General features: G+C 42.0%; 1 protein-coding gene across 2 annotated transcripts in view; it reads right to left on the bottom strand.

Annotated features, from left to right (window-relative positions):
* Window positions 1-19770, bottom strand: part of SLC25A40 (solute carrier family 25 member 40) — a 56913-nt gene that overhangs the window by 6341 nt on the left and 30802 nt on the right. For both annotated transcript variants that reach the window (XM_067562257.1, XM_067562258.1), the window contains 3 exons: window positions 10034-10143; window positions 7538-7619; window positions 128-208 (listed from right to left, as the gene is read on the bottom strand). In XM_067562257.1, coding sequence (XP_067418358.1) covers window positions 128-208; window positions 7538-7619; window positions 10034-10143 — 273 coding nt within the window. The remainder of the gene's footprint in view (window positions 1-127; window positions 209-7537; window positions 7620-10033; window positions 10144-19770) is intronic.

Below are 19770 nucleotides of genomic sequence, written 5' to 3'. Positions count from 1 at the left end.
ATTCATGTGGAAGGATATGAACATTTTTTTTAATTTGCACATATTAGATTCTTTAAAAATGTGTTAATGATTAAATCCAACTTAATTTCCTTCTTTTCTAAGATTCTTGGAAATTTGAAACAGTTACCAGCAAATAATCCAGTAAACCCATGCTCAGCAAAAATTCTCTTCATTACTGTCCATGTTGATGCGGACCTCTTCTGTGATACTAGATAGAGTACAACAAATGAAATGTGAATTAAATAGTATACAAATTAACACTACCACAGAAAAGTAATAAATATTCTTGAAAATTAGGGAGGATCACATCGGTGAAATACACTGTTTTTATTTTAGTCACATTTTAAATATATTTTACATTAATTTTGGCCATATTGGTGAAGAATAGAGAGTTGTGTTATTATTTCATAAGTATCATATGCACCTCAGTGTATCTGTTAAATCAGTGGTTCTCAACCAAGGGTAGGTGTATCCCTGGGGGCATGCAGGGGTTTTCCAGGGGGTACATCAACTCCTCTATATATTTGGCCAGTTTTACAACAGGCTACATAAAAAGCACTAGGGAAGTCAGCATAAATTAAAATTTCATGCAAACAATGACTTATTTATACTGCTCTTTATACTATACACTGAAATGTAAGTATAATATTTATATTCCAATCAATTTATTTTATAATAATAATATGTAAAAAAGGGGAAGTAAGCAATTTTTCAGGAAGTGTGTTGTGACTCTTATTGTATTTTTATGTCTGATTTTGTAAGCAAGTAGTTAAGTAAGGTGTAACTTGGGAATATGGAAGACAAAACAGACTCCTGAAAGGGGTACAGTAGTATGGAAAGGTTGACAGCCATTGTGTTAGATATTATCCTGCCTGACTGTAATGAGTTAAATCCAAGGAGGAAGCAAACCAGAAACAAAAACAGTGGCAAAATAAGACTGGGGGAATTATTAACCGGGGAATGCTCTTGCCTGGCTCCCATCAGGCTGGCCTGGTTTACTATGCCCAAGGCCAAAAGCCTAGGATCAAAGGGAATCCTAAACCTTAAAGATGCTGACCTACAAAAGAAAGGGGCTGAGCAAATTGTCAACAGTGGCGGCTAGCCGCTGGCAGACAAACACAAAGGAACTGCAGCAGGCAGGTTAAGTCTCCCAACTCAAATGAAAATAACTGGGCCTACCTGAGCTATGGATAGAGAAGTTAAGCTTAGGTAAGGAAATATCCATATAGGAGTCTTTTTTTTTAACCCATTTTCATAGATGCTGTATTCCTTCTGGCAAATAAATGTACTTTGAAGAAACTGTTTTTGTGTCACTTTAATCAGCTGCTGTCACAGGGCACAGAAGTAAAGGGCTTATAGATGCCAAACACAGCTGGGCCTTTTGGGAAAACATAGGTAGTAAACAGGGGACTGCTGCTCAAAAATCCAGTTTTTGATTGGTAGAACCATGTGGTTCCACCCAGAGAGGGTTGAAGGTAGCAAAACCTGTCACCATAAGGATATTCTCAAAAAGGACTAAAAGGGATCTAAAATGTAGCTCGCCCTGTTAACTGTGACAACACGTTATAGAAATGGTATTAAATTCTGATGTTAAAGCCCACTAAACCAAACTGCATATTTACATGTACTGAAGCTTTAGTTATACATTTTTGCTTTTTGTAATATACAGTTATCTTTAGCTTAATGAATGATAGGCAACTCTGGCCTAACTGCATATTTACATGTACTGAAGCTTTAGTTATAAATTTTTGCTTTTTGTAATATACAGTTATCTTTAGCTTAATGAATGATAGGCAACACTGACCTAAAAAACAAGCAAAAAACTGGCCCATCGTAGCAAAATGAATCTACAAAATCACTTTATGCAGGTACTAAGTCTGGAGAAAAAGTATAAGTGCACTATGCCACTGGTTGCCTCTAAAATTACACTTACACCATCAAATCCACAACAAACTGTGCACATCCACAATTAATGAAGATCTTAAACAGACCATCTGTCCTTCATGATATTTTGCTCTTGACATACTGTTCTCATTGTCCTATAGTACCAAAGTGATAGAATCTGAATTTTTCACCAGGAACTTAATCATAACAAATCCATATATGCAGCAAAAGCGCTCTTCAGATTTGAAGGAAATATGTGGCCAAGCTGAAGATGCTTTCCAGCCCTGACTTGAAAAGGAACCAGGAACAAAATACACTTCTGGATGCAGTCACAGGGAATTCAACTGCAACAGCAACCAGTCCTAGTGAAACACTAGTGTTAGTCTAGATGAGCAAAACTAAATTTCAAACTAGATGTTAATCTAATTAGACTACTTAAACTTATTTTGAAATTCATGTTTAACATTCTCACTTCTGACTCAAAGTGGTGGTTTCAGTGATATTTTAATGTATATTAAAATGACCAGCAAATGACATATGACCAACACTGTAAAAGAATTAAAATTAAAAACTTTGGCTCAATTGTCCAAAATAGAACAAGCAACCCGAAGAGAAATGCTTTGGGATGATCGCATCAGCAACAACAGTTAGTTTACCTGATACATTGAAACCACAAACTAAACGGTAGAAGAGCCATCTTTTCTTGTTAGACGACTACATTTTAAGTCTTAGCTTCACATGGACAAAGTGATCACAATTTTTTTTTAAAACCAGCCTGAAATTAAAAATATCTTCCCCCAGCTTTAACTATATGATTCTGAACCAGGCTGCTCAAATCTGTTTCATAACAGAAGGCTTGCTAATAAAGTAGATTCAGTCTTTGATTACTCCATAGTATTAAAGACTTGATCCAGTGGCCACTGAAGTTAGACAGAGTCTTTCACTGATGATCCAGGCCCTAGATGATTCAGAAAGATATATATTTATATGCTGAATGCATTGTCTTAAGTGTAGCGGTGGCCAATTGTGTCCAAGAGTTAAAATCTTCTTCTTCTTCTCCTTTATGCTAATTTTCCTGGTGAGGGTCATGGCAGCAGCACAGAGAGTAGAGTGGACCAAACCTCCCTTTCCTCCACAACAGGTTCCAGCTCCTCCTGGGGGATTCCCAGGTCAGCTGGGAGATATAATCCCTCCAGTGTGTGCTGGGTCGGCCTCAGGTCCTCCTTCCAGTGGGACATGCCCAGTATAGTTTCAAAGGAAGCCTGCCATTTGCCCTCCTTATCAGGTGCCCTCACAAACTCAGCTGACTCCCCCGGATCTGGAGCAGTAGCAGCTCTACTCCAAGGCTCTCCTGAATGGCTGCGCCCCTAACCCTCTCTTGGGAGTCAGCCCAGCCACCCTCCAGAGAAACCTCATTTCCACTGGTTGTACCTGCGATCTCGTCCTTTCGGTCATTACCCAAAGTTCATGGCCATAGGTGAGGATACGGACATAGTTTGACCTGTAACCAAGAGCTTCATGCGAAAACTTGGCTCCCACTTCACCACCATGGATGGGTACAGCGCCCACATCACTGCTGCTGCCTCACTAATCCACTGGTCAAACTCAAGCTCCTGCTTTTGAACAAAACCCCTAGATACTTAAACTCTTCCAGGGCAGCAGCTCCCCCTTCACTTGGAGAGAACACTCCACTTTCTTCTGGGAAAGAACCATGACCTCCAATTTGGAGGTGCTGATTCTCATTCCAGCTGCTTCACACTCAGCAGAGAAGCGGAGTGCGAGTTGGAGATCACAGTCTGAAGAAGTAAGAAGGACTCATCTGCAAACAGCAGAGATGCCACTTCCAAGTCCCCATACCAGATACACTCCCCAATACGGCTGCACCTTGATAGCCTGTCCATAACAATCACAAAAGGACGTGGGGACAGGACCCACCCTTGGCAAAGTCCAATGCCCACACTGAACAAACTTGACTAAATACCAAGAATGTGGGAATAGAGAGACTGAATAGCACACAGCAGTGGCACCAGCACCTCATACTCCCACAGCACTTCCCACAGGACATCTTGGGGAACATGGTCATAAGCCATCTCCAGGTTTACAAAACAAAGGTAGAATGGGTTAGAACTCCAACTATCCCTTGAGTATTTGTGAGAGAGCAAAGAGCTGGTCCATAGTTCCGCATCCGGGATGGAAACCACATTGTTCTTCCTGAATCCGAGGTTCAACTAACAGGCATAGCCTATTCTCCAACATGCTGCCATTGGCTTTGCCGGGGAGGCTGAGAAGTGTGATCCCCCTGTAGTTGGAACACAACCTCTGGCTTCCTTTCTTAAAGATCGGGACCACCACCCCGGTTTGCCAATCCTGAGGTACTGCACACCTGCCTACCATGCAACACTGAAGAGGCGCATTAACCATGATACCCTGACTTTGTCTAGTGATTTCAACATCTCTGAGTGAATCGCATTCAGTCCTGCTTCCTTACCCTTACGAAGGCACTCTACCACCATAGCGACCTCATCAACAGAAATAGATCTGATCCCACCGTGGGGCTTTCCAGCGCTGCCTCCTAAAAGGAGGTCATGTCCATCAGATTGAGGGGTTCCTCAAAGTTCTCCTTCTATCTCTCAACAATCTTTTCTGTCGCAGTCAGCGTTTCATCACCCTTGCTGAGAACAGCCTGGGCAACATTCCGCTGACCCCTCCTAAGTCGACGAATAGTTTGCCAGAAACCTTTGAGACTTTCCAGTAGTCATTCTCCATGGTCATTCCAAACTCCTCCCAGGCTCAGGCTTTCACTTTAACAACCGCCACAGCTGCAGCCCTGCCAACCAGCAGATATCTCTTAGTGCTATAAGGAGTCCGATTCACAAACATTTCTCAGAAGGCCTCCTTCTTTGGCTTGACAGCTTTCCTCACCACTGGTGTCCCCCAGCGGCTCCTATGGTTGCCACCATTACACACACCAATCGCCTTCAGGCCACAGCTTTTCGTGGCTGCCTCAATGATTGAGGCCCTGAACATTGTCCACTTGGACTCAATGTCCATGATCTCACCCAAAATGCAGGAGAAGTTCTTCTGGAAGTGGGAATTGAAATCTTTCCTCACAGCGTCCTCCACCAGACATTCCCAGGCGACCCACACTGATTATTTGGGCCTCCCGTATCTATCCAGCCAGCATTCCATGCCTCAGATCCAACTCACCACCAAGTAGTGATCGGTTGAGAGCTCTGCTCCTCTCTTCACCCACATGTCCAGAACATATGGTCCGATGAAACAACTTTAAAGTTGATCATCGAGCTTCAACTCAAGGTGCTCTGGTAGCAGATACATTTATGAGCAACCTCGTGTTCAAACATGGTGTTTGTTATAGACAATCCATGACTAGCACAGAAGTCGATTAACAGCTCACCTTTTGGATCCACATCAGGAAGGCCATTCCTTCCAATCACCCCCCTCCAGGTATCTCCATTGTTCCCCACATGGGCATTAAAGTCCCCCCAGTAGAATGATGGAGTCGATAGGTGGAACTCTATAAAGCACCAATCCCATTGTCTCCAAAAAGGCAGAGTATGCTGAATTTCTGTTAGGCACGTAAACACACAGTGGTCAGGGTTTTCCTCTCTGAGAAGTCTCAGAGGCAACCATCTCATCTACTGGAACAAACTCCAACTGCGCAGCACCCCACTGGGGACTTGTGAGTATCTCCACACCCACCTGGGGCCTCTCACATGGGGCTGCTCCAGAGCAGGAAAGAAATCACCCTCGGTTAAGAAATTTGTTTCCAGAGCCCCTGTGTGGAGGTGAGGGCGACTACATCTAGCCAGTACCTTTCCACGATCTCTGGCTCTTTCCCTGCCAACGAAGTGATGTTCCATGTCCCTAGAGCCAGTTTCCATTGTGGGGCGCCAGTCTGTAATGGTCCATCCCTCCTCCTGCCATTTTAGCATCACTCCCGGTTCACCTTTTGCCTCCCAGGTGGCGGGCCTATGAAGTGGGTGCATGTCACCTTTTTGGGCTGAGCCCGGCCGGGTTATATGGGTAGCTCAGACACCAGACACTAACGTAACACTGCCCTGAGGCCAGGTTCCAGGGGTGGGTCCCGATATCCCTAATCTGGGCGAGGTCATTTTCATGAGGGTTTTACAGTGGATCGTTTTTAGTCTGGAACCTTCCCCCCAGACCTATTCGCCTAGGATGACCCTACCAGGAGCATTAAACTCCAGACGACGTAGCCCTGGGGTTCATCAAAACATGCAAGCCCCTCCACCACAATAAGGTAACGATTCTTGGAGGGGAAGAGTTAAAATGGGGAAGAGGAAAAAAAGGCTTTTTGTCTTACCCATCCCTTTAAGTTACTGGATCATGCACTACCACATATTTCACCATTAAGACCCCTTTTATCATTTTTCTTCTCTTTGTATACCTCATAAAAAAGTGAAGATTAAAAAAAAACACGAGCACAATATAGTCCTTTTCTAGATTAAAGTTAAAAACCAAAAATACTTAAGGCGAGCTAGAGGGTTGACTTTCCTATTTTCTAAGAAGGTGGGTGAGACTGGGTGTGCAAACAATTTTATCAAGTTAACCCTGTCAATTCCAAAGTATTTTTCCACAGGACATTGTTCAAATTCATTTTATAGAAGAAACTTAAAAATTTTTTGCCTATAAGAGTTAGATTTAATATGGATAAATTTTTTGGATCCCCTGAGACCCTATTCCACTCAGTTCCCAAATCTCAGAATTCACCACTCAGGTACCTTTATTTGGCATTCAGCAACACTATGCCCAAGTTGGCCAGGCTCAAATGCAGAGGGTGGATGCAGGATACATCACAAAACCAAAGTTACACAGCAAAACTTTTCCTTATATGCATTCCTGACTACACTTTATATCACGCATTTCATGATTGGCTTTGTTGCTTTTCAGGAACCAATCCCTGTACGGTATGCTCTGTCCATGCATTTTTCAAGTATAACAATCTCTACATTCCAGGTTTGTCTTGTCCATTGCCCCTAGTGCCCAGGATGTTCTTGCTTAGTTTAGCTAGATTGACTCTAGCCTAATGCTTGTTATGCCATTATCTTCAACTTAATCTTCCATTCACACCATGTGTGAAATGAAGTCTTACTCATGTCAATTTAGGCCTACAATAATGCTTTACAGTTTTTATTAACTGAAACAGTATAACCATAAACATCACTAGCTTCTCATTTTTTCTCTTCTCCAAGTCATTAAAATATATATATGAAATAGCACAGTTCCCCATCAAGTATTCCAAAAGACATTACAGCACATGGAAAACAAAACAGGCCAAATTACAGTTTTGAGATACATCATAGGAGAACGGATATGGGGAAGATTTAAAACCCCCACTAGAAATCCATGTAACTAAAGAAAATTATGTTTTAAGGTTTTCCATCTTTATTACTTCCAACTAGCAAAATTCACTCCAGTGCACAAGGCCAACAAATGGTTCTTTTTCCCATTTAAGCCCCTCAATAAGATGTAAGTGTTGCAGTGGAATTTATCTGAGCCCTCTGTGCTGGGGAGAATTTCACCTTTGAACAGTGGAATGATAGATAAGGATAATTCTTGAGGTAATCTAAAATGTAAAGAATGTGCAGTAATCTAATTCTAAAGAACTTACTGTTTAAGGTCTCATATTCCCAAAGTTCAGTCTGCTTGCGTGTTTTCACTACATCAAATGGTAAAGTTACTGTAGCTGCAATCTATTAAAGAGTAAACAGATTTTATTGCTAATTCACTTAAAATGTCATAGTATCAGCAAGTTTACTCCATAAAGTGAGTTGATTATAATTTAAAAATAGATTTACTATTGTCATATATATCACATTATTTAATAAGTCTGTGAAGCAAGCCAAAATTAAATCTCATTAAATACACAATTTAGAATAGCTGCATAGAAAACTTAGATTGTATACACTATTGAGGTGCCTAATCATTCTCATATGAACTTCCAATGGAAGCAGGAATAGGAACCAAAGTGGCTACTACTTTTATACTGAACCTGATAGTCATAAAAGTTTCCATTTGAGCACAAATGCCCATCTGTTGTGGATTAATCAAATGCCTTTCACAACCAACTTTGACACTAGGCCTCATAGTTGAAGGTACACTTTCTCTGTAAAACTAATATGTGGATTGCTTCCTAAGGCCAGGTCTACACTACAAAGTTTTGCCAGCACAGCTACATCAGTCAGCCGCGTGAAGAGGCGGAATCCCTGTCCAATGGAGCTGTGCCAACAAGAGCCCCTGGTACAGATGTAGTTAAAATGGCAAAACTGCACTTTTGCTGGTATCGTTTATTTTGTTCAGGGGAGCTGGAATAAGCTATAACAGCAAAAGCACAACATTGTGGCAGAAGGTGCAGCCACACTAGGAGTGCTTTGCCGAAATAGTATACTGACACAGCTATACTGGTCAAGTGCTCCTAATGTAGACCTGTTCTTAAACTCTGGTGTAGGCTCTGGAAAATGCTGCTTATCAGTATACATGGCTTGCAGCAATAAACAAACACTAGACAAGTGATAGGTGTTCTATTTGTGCAAGATCCACAAACAGAAGGTTAAACCACAATAACTCCTTCTAGATTCCTGGTGTGTCCTCTCATTTGTCCCTCTTTCAGGCTGCAATCCTGAAACTGGATCCACTAGGTTCCATTCTAGTGCATCACTGCGGGATCTTGACCTCAGATTGTAAAACCTCAGAGAAATGGATGTGTGTGCCTTGTCCATGATCAAGAACATTACGTTTTATTTTACAGCACTCTTTCCACTCTTTTGTAATAGCAACTATGAGGTGTCTCCACCAAAACAAAGTCTGGTACTGTATCTACCCACTGGTGGTTTGGTACTCCCTCACTTGATTATATATTCTAAAAGAGTTTTAAAAACATTAGCTAGCTACTAAAAAGTAGTCATTTTAAAAATCCAGAATTGTTTTCCTTTGTGTTGAGTATGAACACGCAGTACACATATATGCTACAGAAAAAATGTCAGGGCTATGCTAAATACAATGCTGTGTTTATCATATGTATAAAAACATACCACTTGTGAAACAGAATTATTTTTTAAGATATGATTAAAACACCAAGATAACATTTTCAAATGACTGCTGCTTACTGGAAATTATCCAAATGAACTGAAGACAACCATATAACAATCAACAGTTTCCTGAGAGGTTGTGATTCCACTGTCCCATTATGCTGATAATAATCTTGAAATGAAGTAGTGAGTGTAAAAACAAATTAGTGGGTCTTTCTAACAGCCATGTATCTTAAAAATGTAAGCATGCAGGATGAGAACATTTTGAATATCATTAAAAAAATATACACACCATGTTTTCCTTGTTAGAAAAAGTAAATAAATAGCTATTATGCTTTGTATGTATTAAAATACATCAAAAAGCTATCAAGTTTCTGAAAATGGCATACTCTAGCTTTGCTGTTGTGGTTACCTTGAGGCCTAACAGTTGCTCATGTAATGCTTCTTTTCAAACAACCCATTTTCATCAAGTAAACATACTTGGCAAAGTTCATGCTAACTGTAGGATTCAGCTGTGATTGCTGTCTGAATTCTGCCAATCCTTTTATTTTATTTATTTTATTTTATTAACTGCAGCTATAGACTCCATGATTTAACAGGCTGCTAAAATTTGTAGTAACAGAAATTATTTTTAATAAGATTTCCAGTCAAAACTACTAAGGCATCTTTTACGCCTATATTTTACTTTAACATTTTATTAAATGTTTTCTGATTTGCTTCCCTTACAAATAAAAGCAATAATAGTTCAGGTGTTTTATCACCAGATAACTGAATTTTATGTATAGCTAAATACATGTTACTTCTAGCCTTGTGTTCAACAACATATTCATGATTTGTGGGAGAATCTCATGTAATTTCACCCCTTGTGTTTTATTAATTACATATAGAAATTCTCAATGAACTGAATTTTTTATTTATTAGAAACCTCCTAAATGAAGACGTTAGCACGTGGTGTGGTAGAGAATAGGGCCCTGAACAGAGCACTTTGAGGGAGAGGACTCAGAGTGGATCCCATTTGATGGGATTAATGCAAGGAAGAAGTTTTATTAGAAATATCAGAAACAGAAATGTAGACTTACAGAGCCAGCGGCTGCCCCTGAAGTGAAGCTGATCATAAATGTTGGTTCATGTGCATCAAATCTCTTGCACAACCTATTCTTGAAGCGTTCATAGTTATACCAGTACATTGCTATGGGACAGAAAAAAAAACAACAAATCTCCAAAACTAGACACATGCTACAAGCAACGTAAATCTGAGTACCAAACACAGAAGAACTAACACATAGACCTTAAGGTAATGGTCATAAAGGGACCATTATGATCATCTAGTCTGACCTCCTGCACAACGCAAGCCACAGAACCTCACCCACCCACTCCTGTAATAGACCCCTAACCTATGACTGAGTTACTGAAGTCCTCAAATAATGGTTTAAAGACTTCAAGGTACAGAGAATCCACCAGCAAATGACCCTGTGCCTCATGCTGCAGAGGAAGGTGAAAAAGCCTCAGGGCCTCTGTCAATCTGCCCTGGGGGAAAATTCCTTCCCGATCCCAAATATGGAGACCAGCTAACTCATTCCCCTTCTGTATCTCTTACACATCTAAAAATCTATTTGGCTGCTCTTACTCTAAGAACGCCAGAGCAAAGAAGGGGGGGGGGGGGGAGGGAATCCAAAAACAAAAAGGAGTGAGAGAAAGAGAAATGAAAATATAGACAAGGATGCAAATTAAAAAAGAGAAGCAAGGAGACGGAAGAGACTGGGAGAGAGAAAAGAGGAAACTAGGACTGGCCCAAATCAAAAGACAGGGTGCACTAATGAAAATGGTAGTGCTCATATTCATGAAAGCAATAAATGAGTAGGATACACAACCAATAGCCTTGCTGTTCTGGTGTTTTTTTTAAAGCAAGAGATCAATATGAAAACTGTGTGTATTTATTTGAATGTGTGATGTCAATCTGAATGGCTGAATACGTATATACAGTTAGGTTTATTTCAAAGTGCATAACTGCAGAAACATGCATACCCACACATTCTTGTCACGTTATCCAGAGAATCCATAATTCAATATGCTGTTTAAATAGAAAATTGCATACAGAATGTGGTTGTAAAGCTTTATTTCTAAACCAAATACCTTACAATAATTCTGAACGAAAGTCTCAATAAAGGTTGTCGCTAAAGTTTCTATTCTATGGGAAAGACAAATGTTATACATTTTGATGCAACTTGAACTTGAGGTTTACAATGACACTGAGCTCTTCTTGGAACTTTGCTACACAGATAACTAGACTTAATCTTTCGAACACTTTGGAAAGGCAACCCAAGATTTCAGCAGGATAGTTCTAAAATTGTTCGAGGAAGATAAGTCAGTCAGCACTAACAGCTGAAAAAATAACATATACACCCAATATTTGTGTTGATGCCAGGATTTCCAGTAGGGAATTTCCAAAGAACTACTTCAAACTTCCATGTCTATACTTAAAAGGATGTGCTATATACAGCTCCAAAACTGATATATTCTGAAAAATAAAATTAAAATTCTTCCATGCTTGCATGAGATGATTTACTAACTCTGTGGTACGCAAACTGAGTGTTGCAAAGAATAGAGACTGAATAATGACGCTATCTGTTGGTTTTGTGGATTGAGATTTTTATCCCTATAAAATGTGATAAAACTAGCTTCCTCTGCCCAGTAAAGATTAACAAGAAGTAGGGATGTGGGGGCAAAAGCGTATTCTGTGACCCTCTGAAGGCAGCCTAGCATTCTCTTCCCCTCTTCTCCCTTAGCATATTTGTAAATATTTTCATATGCAAAGAGCTCTGGCTTAGGGCAATCATTCCTCCGTTCAAGTATAGCAATTCCTATGTAAGTGAAAACGAAGTACCTACAGAATATAAAACTGACTTAAAAATTTTTTGTTAAGTTTCTCTACATGAAGTAACTGAAAAAGGTTGATTACATTTTTATGTATTTACTGTATTTTCAGTGTTATTTTCCATGCACATTTTATAAACAAAAACTTTGTTAACACAGAGCAAAGGTTGTCCAATGATGCTTCATGCCATTCCATGGTGCAGAGTGTTAAGCTTAACTTAACTCTCTGAAAAACAGGAAATACAAAGTTAAGGTACACGCTACCCCTTCAACATGACCTTAACTCTACCCCCTGGAGCTGGCAAAATAGCCACCGGAATGCTTCAGTAAGTGAAGGTGGCATAATAAATAGACCTGAGAAAACTATGATACTGTGCAATTGTTTTGTGTTGTGCCCCACACGTTACAACTGCAGCATTTCTTTGCCTCCAATTCTACTGTTCACTGAATTAGGTCCAGCTGTACTGTATGGAGATGGGATTAGCTGGAGCAGGCTGGCAGAATAGTTACTGTGAATGATGAGACGTGCATGTGTATCCTGAAAGTTCAACTATGCCTAATTTCAGCACTAATGTCTGTAGACTGTGGCAGTAGAGGAACACAAAGGTATCTTTCGGTCATGGGGATTGTCCACTGTCTGGTAGCATATATGACAGTGGTCTCTAGGGGTTATTGAGGGGTCAGTGAAGGCAATGTCTCAAAAAATATGCTCAGGGCAAAAGTGAAGGGGTGCTAACATTTAGCAAGTCTGGGGTGGTTTCTGTGGAGGAGGCTCAGTATTTGAGTGTAGGCCAGCTGTAGACAGCTGTTTGTTATGCCTGACCCAAATTTTGCCTTAGCAAAGAGAAGGTGTTAGATTTTGTCCAACAGTCCTCAGTTCCTAAGGCATTCTGCAACATATGGGGGCTTGTTTTCACTGTTGTGTTGGCCTGTAGTATAACTTCAGTGTTGCCCCTATTCTGACTCCTGTCCACTCATAACCGAGCTCAAGTTAGGTGGTGTTTTAAACTCAAACGAGCTGGCCTGTCAGAGGATACGAGTTGAAGTTTAAATGTTGCTGATGCTCAAGCAGCTAATGCAGTGGAAACACAGCTACTCAGCGCACTGCTCTTCTAATCACTCTGTGCAGCTCAAGTGTTATTGCACTGTGTGACCACTCTTACTCAAGCTAGGCTAACTCAAGAGGTGTTAATTAGAGCGAACACTGAGTGCTAGTATATGTTATTGGTATACTGGGCACGGCTCAAAGAGGGCAGAGTTAAGGTTGCACTGCAGTGATATTCTACTTTGTTATTTCCTGGTTTTCAGAGGGTTATATTTAGTCACTCTCCATATTCCAGAAGGGCACTGAGCAACCTTAATCTGTGTAAATGAAGTTTTGGGGCAGTTAATTTTTTTTTTTTTTTTTTTAATAATTTCTCCACTTTCTTATGTATCACAGCCAAGCTCTCCCCCTCCCTGCCTCTGACTCCTTGGCAGAAGGCACTGGCTGCACATTGGTCCCTAAACCACCAGCCTGGGGAAGAAGGGAAGTTGTAGGTTCCTTCCCTGGATCAGGAAGCAGGGGAAGGAAGGAGAGCTCTGGAGCCCTCTCCCCTAGCCTGGTGGAGCAGCCATGAGGAGAGATTGTTGGAAGAAGGGGGATATTTGTAGGGGAGGAATGTGAGAGGGCACAGATGGCTCCACTTCCCTTCCTCCCCAAGTATGACACTAGAGAAGAGGGTGCCTAACTTTTCACGCTTCCCTCTATTGTTCTGCACTATCTGTGCTTCTGAGCTCAGACAGCAAAAGTCCCTTTAGTGATGATCCCTTCACTGAGGGAATCATAGAAAAAATGATTTTGTAAATCCAATTCTTCATCAGAGCGATAGTTTTCAAGAATACCATGTGTGGCTGGTCCCTTACACCTTCCAACCCTACTCCACCATTCCCTCCATCACACCCACCACTCTGCCCATCTCCACGTCCCAGCTGCTCCAAGCCTCCCTTCATTCCTGCTGCTCCACCCTCCTACTTGGCTCTCCATGCCTCTAGTAAACTCAGAGAAAGGAAGGTAGTGTGGGCTGTAAAGGCAGGAAGGGACAAGAGTGGAAATGCAGAGAGCCCAACCCCAAATTTAGGCCCAGTGCATGGGGAAGGGACTCTATCTATCCCTCTACAGCCCAGGAGGCTGAGAGAGATGTGAAATGGCCCATTCATTTCAATGTGATAGTTTCAGCTGAATATGAACACCCCCCATGGAGATGAACACAGCCTGAAACAATAGCTCAGAGGGGTGAACTGCTCCATTCATCTCAGTGGGTATTCTCATCCCACCAGCAGTTTGTGGGCCTGTGCCATGCACTGAAGATGCCTGTTAACCAGGGTGAGGAAATGTGATGTCTACCCCGGGGGGTCTGCGGCGATCGATGCAGTGGGATAGATTGAGTGGGCCATGTAGACCTGCTCAAAATCAATCCTAGATAGGTTCTCTGGTCGACGCCGGTAATCCACCTATCTGAAAGGAGTAAGGCTGCATCAATGGGAGGGCGTCTCCAGTCAATGCAGCACTGTGAAGACACTACGGTATGTCAACGTAAGTAAGTCCACAAGAGATACGCAAGCTACGTTACGCAAGCCTCCCAATGAGGCTCTCATCTCATTTTGATTATTGCAACATCCTTAACAAAAAAATGGCCTTAACAAATGCAATATTGCCCCACTCATCTTCATTCAGAATGCTTCTGCAGCAAAGATAATTTTCGTAACCCTTCATTTTGACCACTACATATCTCTTTGCATCCCTCCCATGGCTCCCCCTTCTTTATTGCATCAACTATGAGCTGCTTGCCTTCATTTTCAAGGCTCTCCATGGTTTTCACCACCTTATCATCTCATTCACTATCGAGTTTTGTCAACGCTTGCATCTGATCAGCACATAATGCCTGCTTCCATCACTCATTAAATTTTTAAACAAGCACCTTTGGTGTTTTTCCCTATGCTGCCCCTCACACTTGGAAGGTACTCCCTATATATATCTGCAAAACTATCTCATAATCCACCTTCAAAATCCTCCTTTAAAACTCTTCTTTGCCATGATGCTGGCAAAACTTTTGACAGCACTTAGGCTGCAGGAGAGCTAAGACCACTGTCTAGCATGCTGACCAATACTGTCTCATTGTTTCCTTGTACTCCTCATTTGTCTGTATCCATGTGTTGTCTCGTCTTATACTTATTTTAAGCTTTGTGGGAAAGAGACCTCTACATGTTCTGTGTTTATACAGCTCCTAGCATAATGGGGTCCTGGTCCCTGACTAGGGTTCTTAGGCACTTTGATAATATAAATAAATAAATAAATAATGTGTGCCTGGGCTTGTGCTGAGCATGCCAGTTCTCAGCTCCCCACCTGATCTCAGTCCTGCATACCTATGCCACACAATGAAAGAGTGTTGATATACACCACGCAAGTGACCTGAGAAGAGCATTTAATTCACTGTCCTTGGGGTCAAGGGGTAGTATTTGTTCTGTTAAACCACCTAGTGAGCATGCTGCACAATGTGATTAGATAGATACAGAAAGTTAGAATAAAGCTGAAAAGATAAGCTAACAAGAAAAATCACATTTGATTTGAAGAAACTGTCTGACCCAGGAATCAAGAGGGATTTTAAAATCCAGCTCTAAAATGGATTTCAACCACGGTGGGTATTGGATGATGATACAGAAGAACAATGGATTTGCTTCAGAGATGTCCACCAAGAAGCTGCCACAACTTCACGTGGACCAAGAGGATCAAGGAAAAAGGAATGGATACAGCCACACACATGGAAATTGACTGAGGAAAGAAAAGCCCTTAAAAAAAAAAAAAAAAAAAAAAAAAAAAGAGGCAAGCACAGGTGACACAAGAAAACCATTACCTACTGCAATGGGAGTATGTAAAGAAAAACAAAGAAGTAAAGAAATTATATTGGAAAGTTAAAAGAGAATGGCCTGATAAAAGAATGACAGAAGCTGAAGAAGCATCATTGAGAGGTGACTAAGAAACTGTTTCAGGTGTGTAAGCAATGGTCATCACGGTTCCAGAAAGTCACAATGGTATCATAAAAGCAAAAGATGAAAGATTGTTAACAATGGAAGCAGAACAAAAGGAATAACAGCAAGAACATTTAAAGTACTCAACCAACCAGAGTCAACAATTATAAAATGATGGATTTGGAGGTGAAGAATTAACATTCACTGTTAGAAATTTCAGAAGCAGAAACAGAGAAAGCAGCTAAAAAACAGCAAAGCACCTGATCAAGGTAAGATCACTGCTGAAGTGCTTAAAGTTGGTGAGAATGTGGCAATACATGAACTTTTAAAGAGAAGTCAGCAGTGATGGTGCTTATGTGATTGATAGTGATGAAGATGATATGGTTAACAAGTAGTATATCTTGGAAGCAAAATCAGTGCTGTTGACTATCTCCATAAGGAGGTGAAAGCAATTGAGAAGGCAAGTAGAGTTTTGTCAGGACTGGCAAATATTTGGAAAACTAAGGAGATTCACACAAGAACCAAGATAAAATTCTATGATGTCATTTTCTTGTATGCTTCAGAAACTTGGCAAATACTAGAAGCCCACAATAGAAAACAATGCATTCCATCACAGATGCTGGAGGAGAATACTTGGTGTCCATTGGTGGGACAGAGTAACTAAAGCTCATGTTGCAAAGGACTGGGCAACAGCTTGCAGAGAGACTATGTTTCAAGAAAGAAGGCTAAGTATTTTGGGAATGTTGTACGGCTGCCAAAAAACCATATTCCTAGGCCTGGTTTACACTGCGAAATTAGGTCGACGGAATGCAGCTTCCGTCAACCACATAGTGTATGCGTCTCCACTGACAGGTCCATTCCACCGTCCTAAATCGTGGCAAAGTTCGACTTAATACAATCACTTCCGCAAGTGGCATAGCGCTGAAATCCAAGTGTATGGGTCAAATGAGCAGCAGTATAAGCGGAGCGTTGTGTAAATCGATGTCAATCACCTCCAGGACTTATCCCAGAATGCTATGCTGTGACCGTTCTGGACTTTTGCACTTTGCTGAACCGCGACCACATACACAGGAAACAGCCCCTCCCCTCAAGCCCCAGGAAATTTTGAATTCCCATTTCCTGTTTGGTCAGCATGGCGAGAGCTTGGCATCAGAACTGATCATGGCAACTGCACACACCAAATGCACTCCAGCCTGGAGTCGACTGAGGTCTTGGATCTCATCGGTCTGTGGGGCAAAGAGCCTGTTCTGGCTCAGCTGCGAACCAGCAAAAGAAATGTGTATGTCTATGAGAAGATACCACGTGGCATGTTGGAGAAGGGACACAAGAGGAATGTGCAGCAGTGACACGCTAAAATAAAAGAGCTGAGGCAGGAGTATCAGAAAACTAGGGAAGCGAACAATCAGTCTAGCTCATCACCAAAGATGTGCCACTTTTACGAGGAGCTGCATGCGATCCTAGGCAGTGACCCCACCACTGTGCCACCATGTAGCATAGATAGCTCAGGGGAATCCGAGTACAGGATGAATGATGATGAGTCTGTGGACGAAGGAGGAGAAAAATGAGAACAGGGAGCAGGTAAGTGGAGTATCCATTCTCCCTGAAAGTCAGGAGCTGTTTGTTACCCCGGAGCAGTCCAGCCAGACGCAGGAAAGTGTGACTGACTGAGATGCTGGGGAAGGCACATCTATTGAGTATGTACTGCAAATCTAATTTGAGGTTACATGCCAAGTCCAGCTTCTTGTTATAGGGAAAAAAGAACGGTGTATGGTGATGGGGATGGGCTTCCTAACTGTTGGTCCACTTGAGCAGAGGGCTGCCCCTGGAAAAGAGTATCTAGGTGCACAGGGATGGTCTGAGAATTCTCCGTGGATATCTCCAGGAAACTTTCATATAGATATTCTGCAATCCTTTACAGAAGGTTTCTCGGGAGGGCGTTCTTATTTCTTCCACCATGCTTGGACACTTTCCCCTGCCACTCTGTTAATAAATGTGCAGGCATCATGCTGCTATGTTGTATTCTGCAATAAGGACCAGTCCTGAACCCAGATGCTTGCAGCAAATCCTCCCTTTCCACGTGTGCTACCCTCAGGAGATTGATACCACACATGGCCACCTAGGAAAGATGATGCAAGTTTTCAATATCCTCCAAAAATACTCTGTGAGTGTAACTCCCCTGCCAGGGATATTCTCTTGGGTCCCTTCACCAAAAGATCTTAGACAGTACATTGTTATTATGGGTTTTAGGATTCAGTGAACGGGTGCCCATATATTTTCTCCAAGGAATGCTTCACCCCAGCACACACTCCCCATACCCTTCAGACCGCCTCTTTCACAGCTGAGATTTGAGAGGGGAAGGGGAGACCAACAATCCTGCTGCTTGGGGAAATATGAACTTGTGCAGCATGTCCTGGGGGGATTTCCCTAAATGGATGCCCCAGACCATTACTTACTATGGCTGGAATGCCTCTCTGACCCATGCAAAAGATAGAGATTGGTATGCGGGTGTAGCGTTTACTTGGGAATATAAAGGGGAGTTCTTTTTACTTTGTAACATTGCTTTTCGTCCATGGGACAAGCTAACAATGGAAACAGTGTGCTTTGCTTGCCTTACAGTGGACAGTGTGACCTTCAACACAGCCTCTACTCCTGAGCAGCTGTTGCAGATTAGAAGGCAGAAAAAAAAAACCCTCGGCATGACATGTTCAACAAGATAATGAAAGCTCTGTGGCTGCTGACACAGAGTTAAGAGCCTGGACGATTTAATTGTCAGAAAAACTGAACATGGACATGGAAAACAGGAAACCAGCCCAGGAGAATTAGCATGCAAAGCAGGCGGAGACGCTGCATATAATGAGGGATCAGTCAGACATGTTGAGGTGTCTTGTAGAGCTTCAGGATGAGCAGAAGCAGGATAGACTCCCTCTGCAGCCATTGCAAAACTCTCAACAGACACACTCTTTCCTAGACCCCACCCCAAAGCGTTCTAGGAGGAGGTTGAGCAGGATGCAGTATGTGCTCCACTCGACCTCAGTTGAGGGAAGCAGGAAGAGGCACTGGTCTCTTTAAGAACTTGGATTGTGGGTTCTTTGCTGCTTGCAAAGACACACTTGGTTCTGTATCCCCTACCACCACAATTAGAATGCATACGACCCATTAAATTATCTTCCTTTCCTTCCGCTGTTAATAATCATCAATAAAACTTTACTCCTTTGCAATTCAATATTCTATTTCTGAAAAGCACGGGGATGGGCACTTGGGGAAGAGAGGGTGCAGGCACAGCGCTGAAAGGGAGGAGGGCGGGAAGTCACAGCACAGGTAAGTGATGCCCATTGCTGTGTCTTAGTACAAAAATTACTTTTCAATGCTTCCCTGATGCGTAGCGCTCCAAGGTTCGCTCTCAGCGTTGCACTGGTATCTGGCTGCTCAAAATTTGCGGCTAATCTATCTGCTTCCATGGCCCAACCCAAAGGGAACTTCTCCCCCTTTGTTTACAGGCTTTATGATATTATGGTGCACACAGCAGGCCGAGATAATTGGGATGTTGCTTTCACTCAGGTCTAACAGTGAGCAAACTGTGCCAGCGCGCCTTTAAATGTCCAAAGGCAAATTCCACCACCATTCTGCACTTGCTCAGCCTATTATTGAACCACTCCTTCTCACTATCCAGGTGCCTAGTGTACTACTTCATTAGCCAGGGAAGCAAGGGGTCGGCAGGGTCCCCAAGGATCACTATTGGCATTTCAACATCACCAATACTTAATTTTTGGTCACGGAAGAAAGTACCAGCTTGCATCTTTTTTAACAGACCTGAGTTCCTAAAGATGTGCGTGTCATGCACCTTTCCAGATCAACCCACATTGATGTCTGTGAAGCGTCCTCTGTGATCCACAAGGGCCTGCAACAGCACTGAAAAGTATCCCTTACGGTTTAT

Source organism: Emydura macquarii, unplaced genomic scaffold (genome assembly GCF_026122565.2).
Source record: "Emydura macquarii macquarii isolate MOO-44397 ecotype Brisbane River unplaced genomic scaffold, CSIRO-AGI_Emac_v2 contig_2422, whole genome shotgun sequence".
Classification (NCBI taxonomy): domain Eukaryota; kingdom Metazoa; phylum Chordata; order Testudines; family Chelidae; genus Emydura; species Emydura macquarii.
This window is presented reverse-complemented; position numbering and strand designations above follow the sequence as displayed.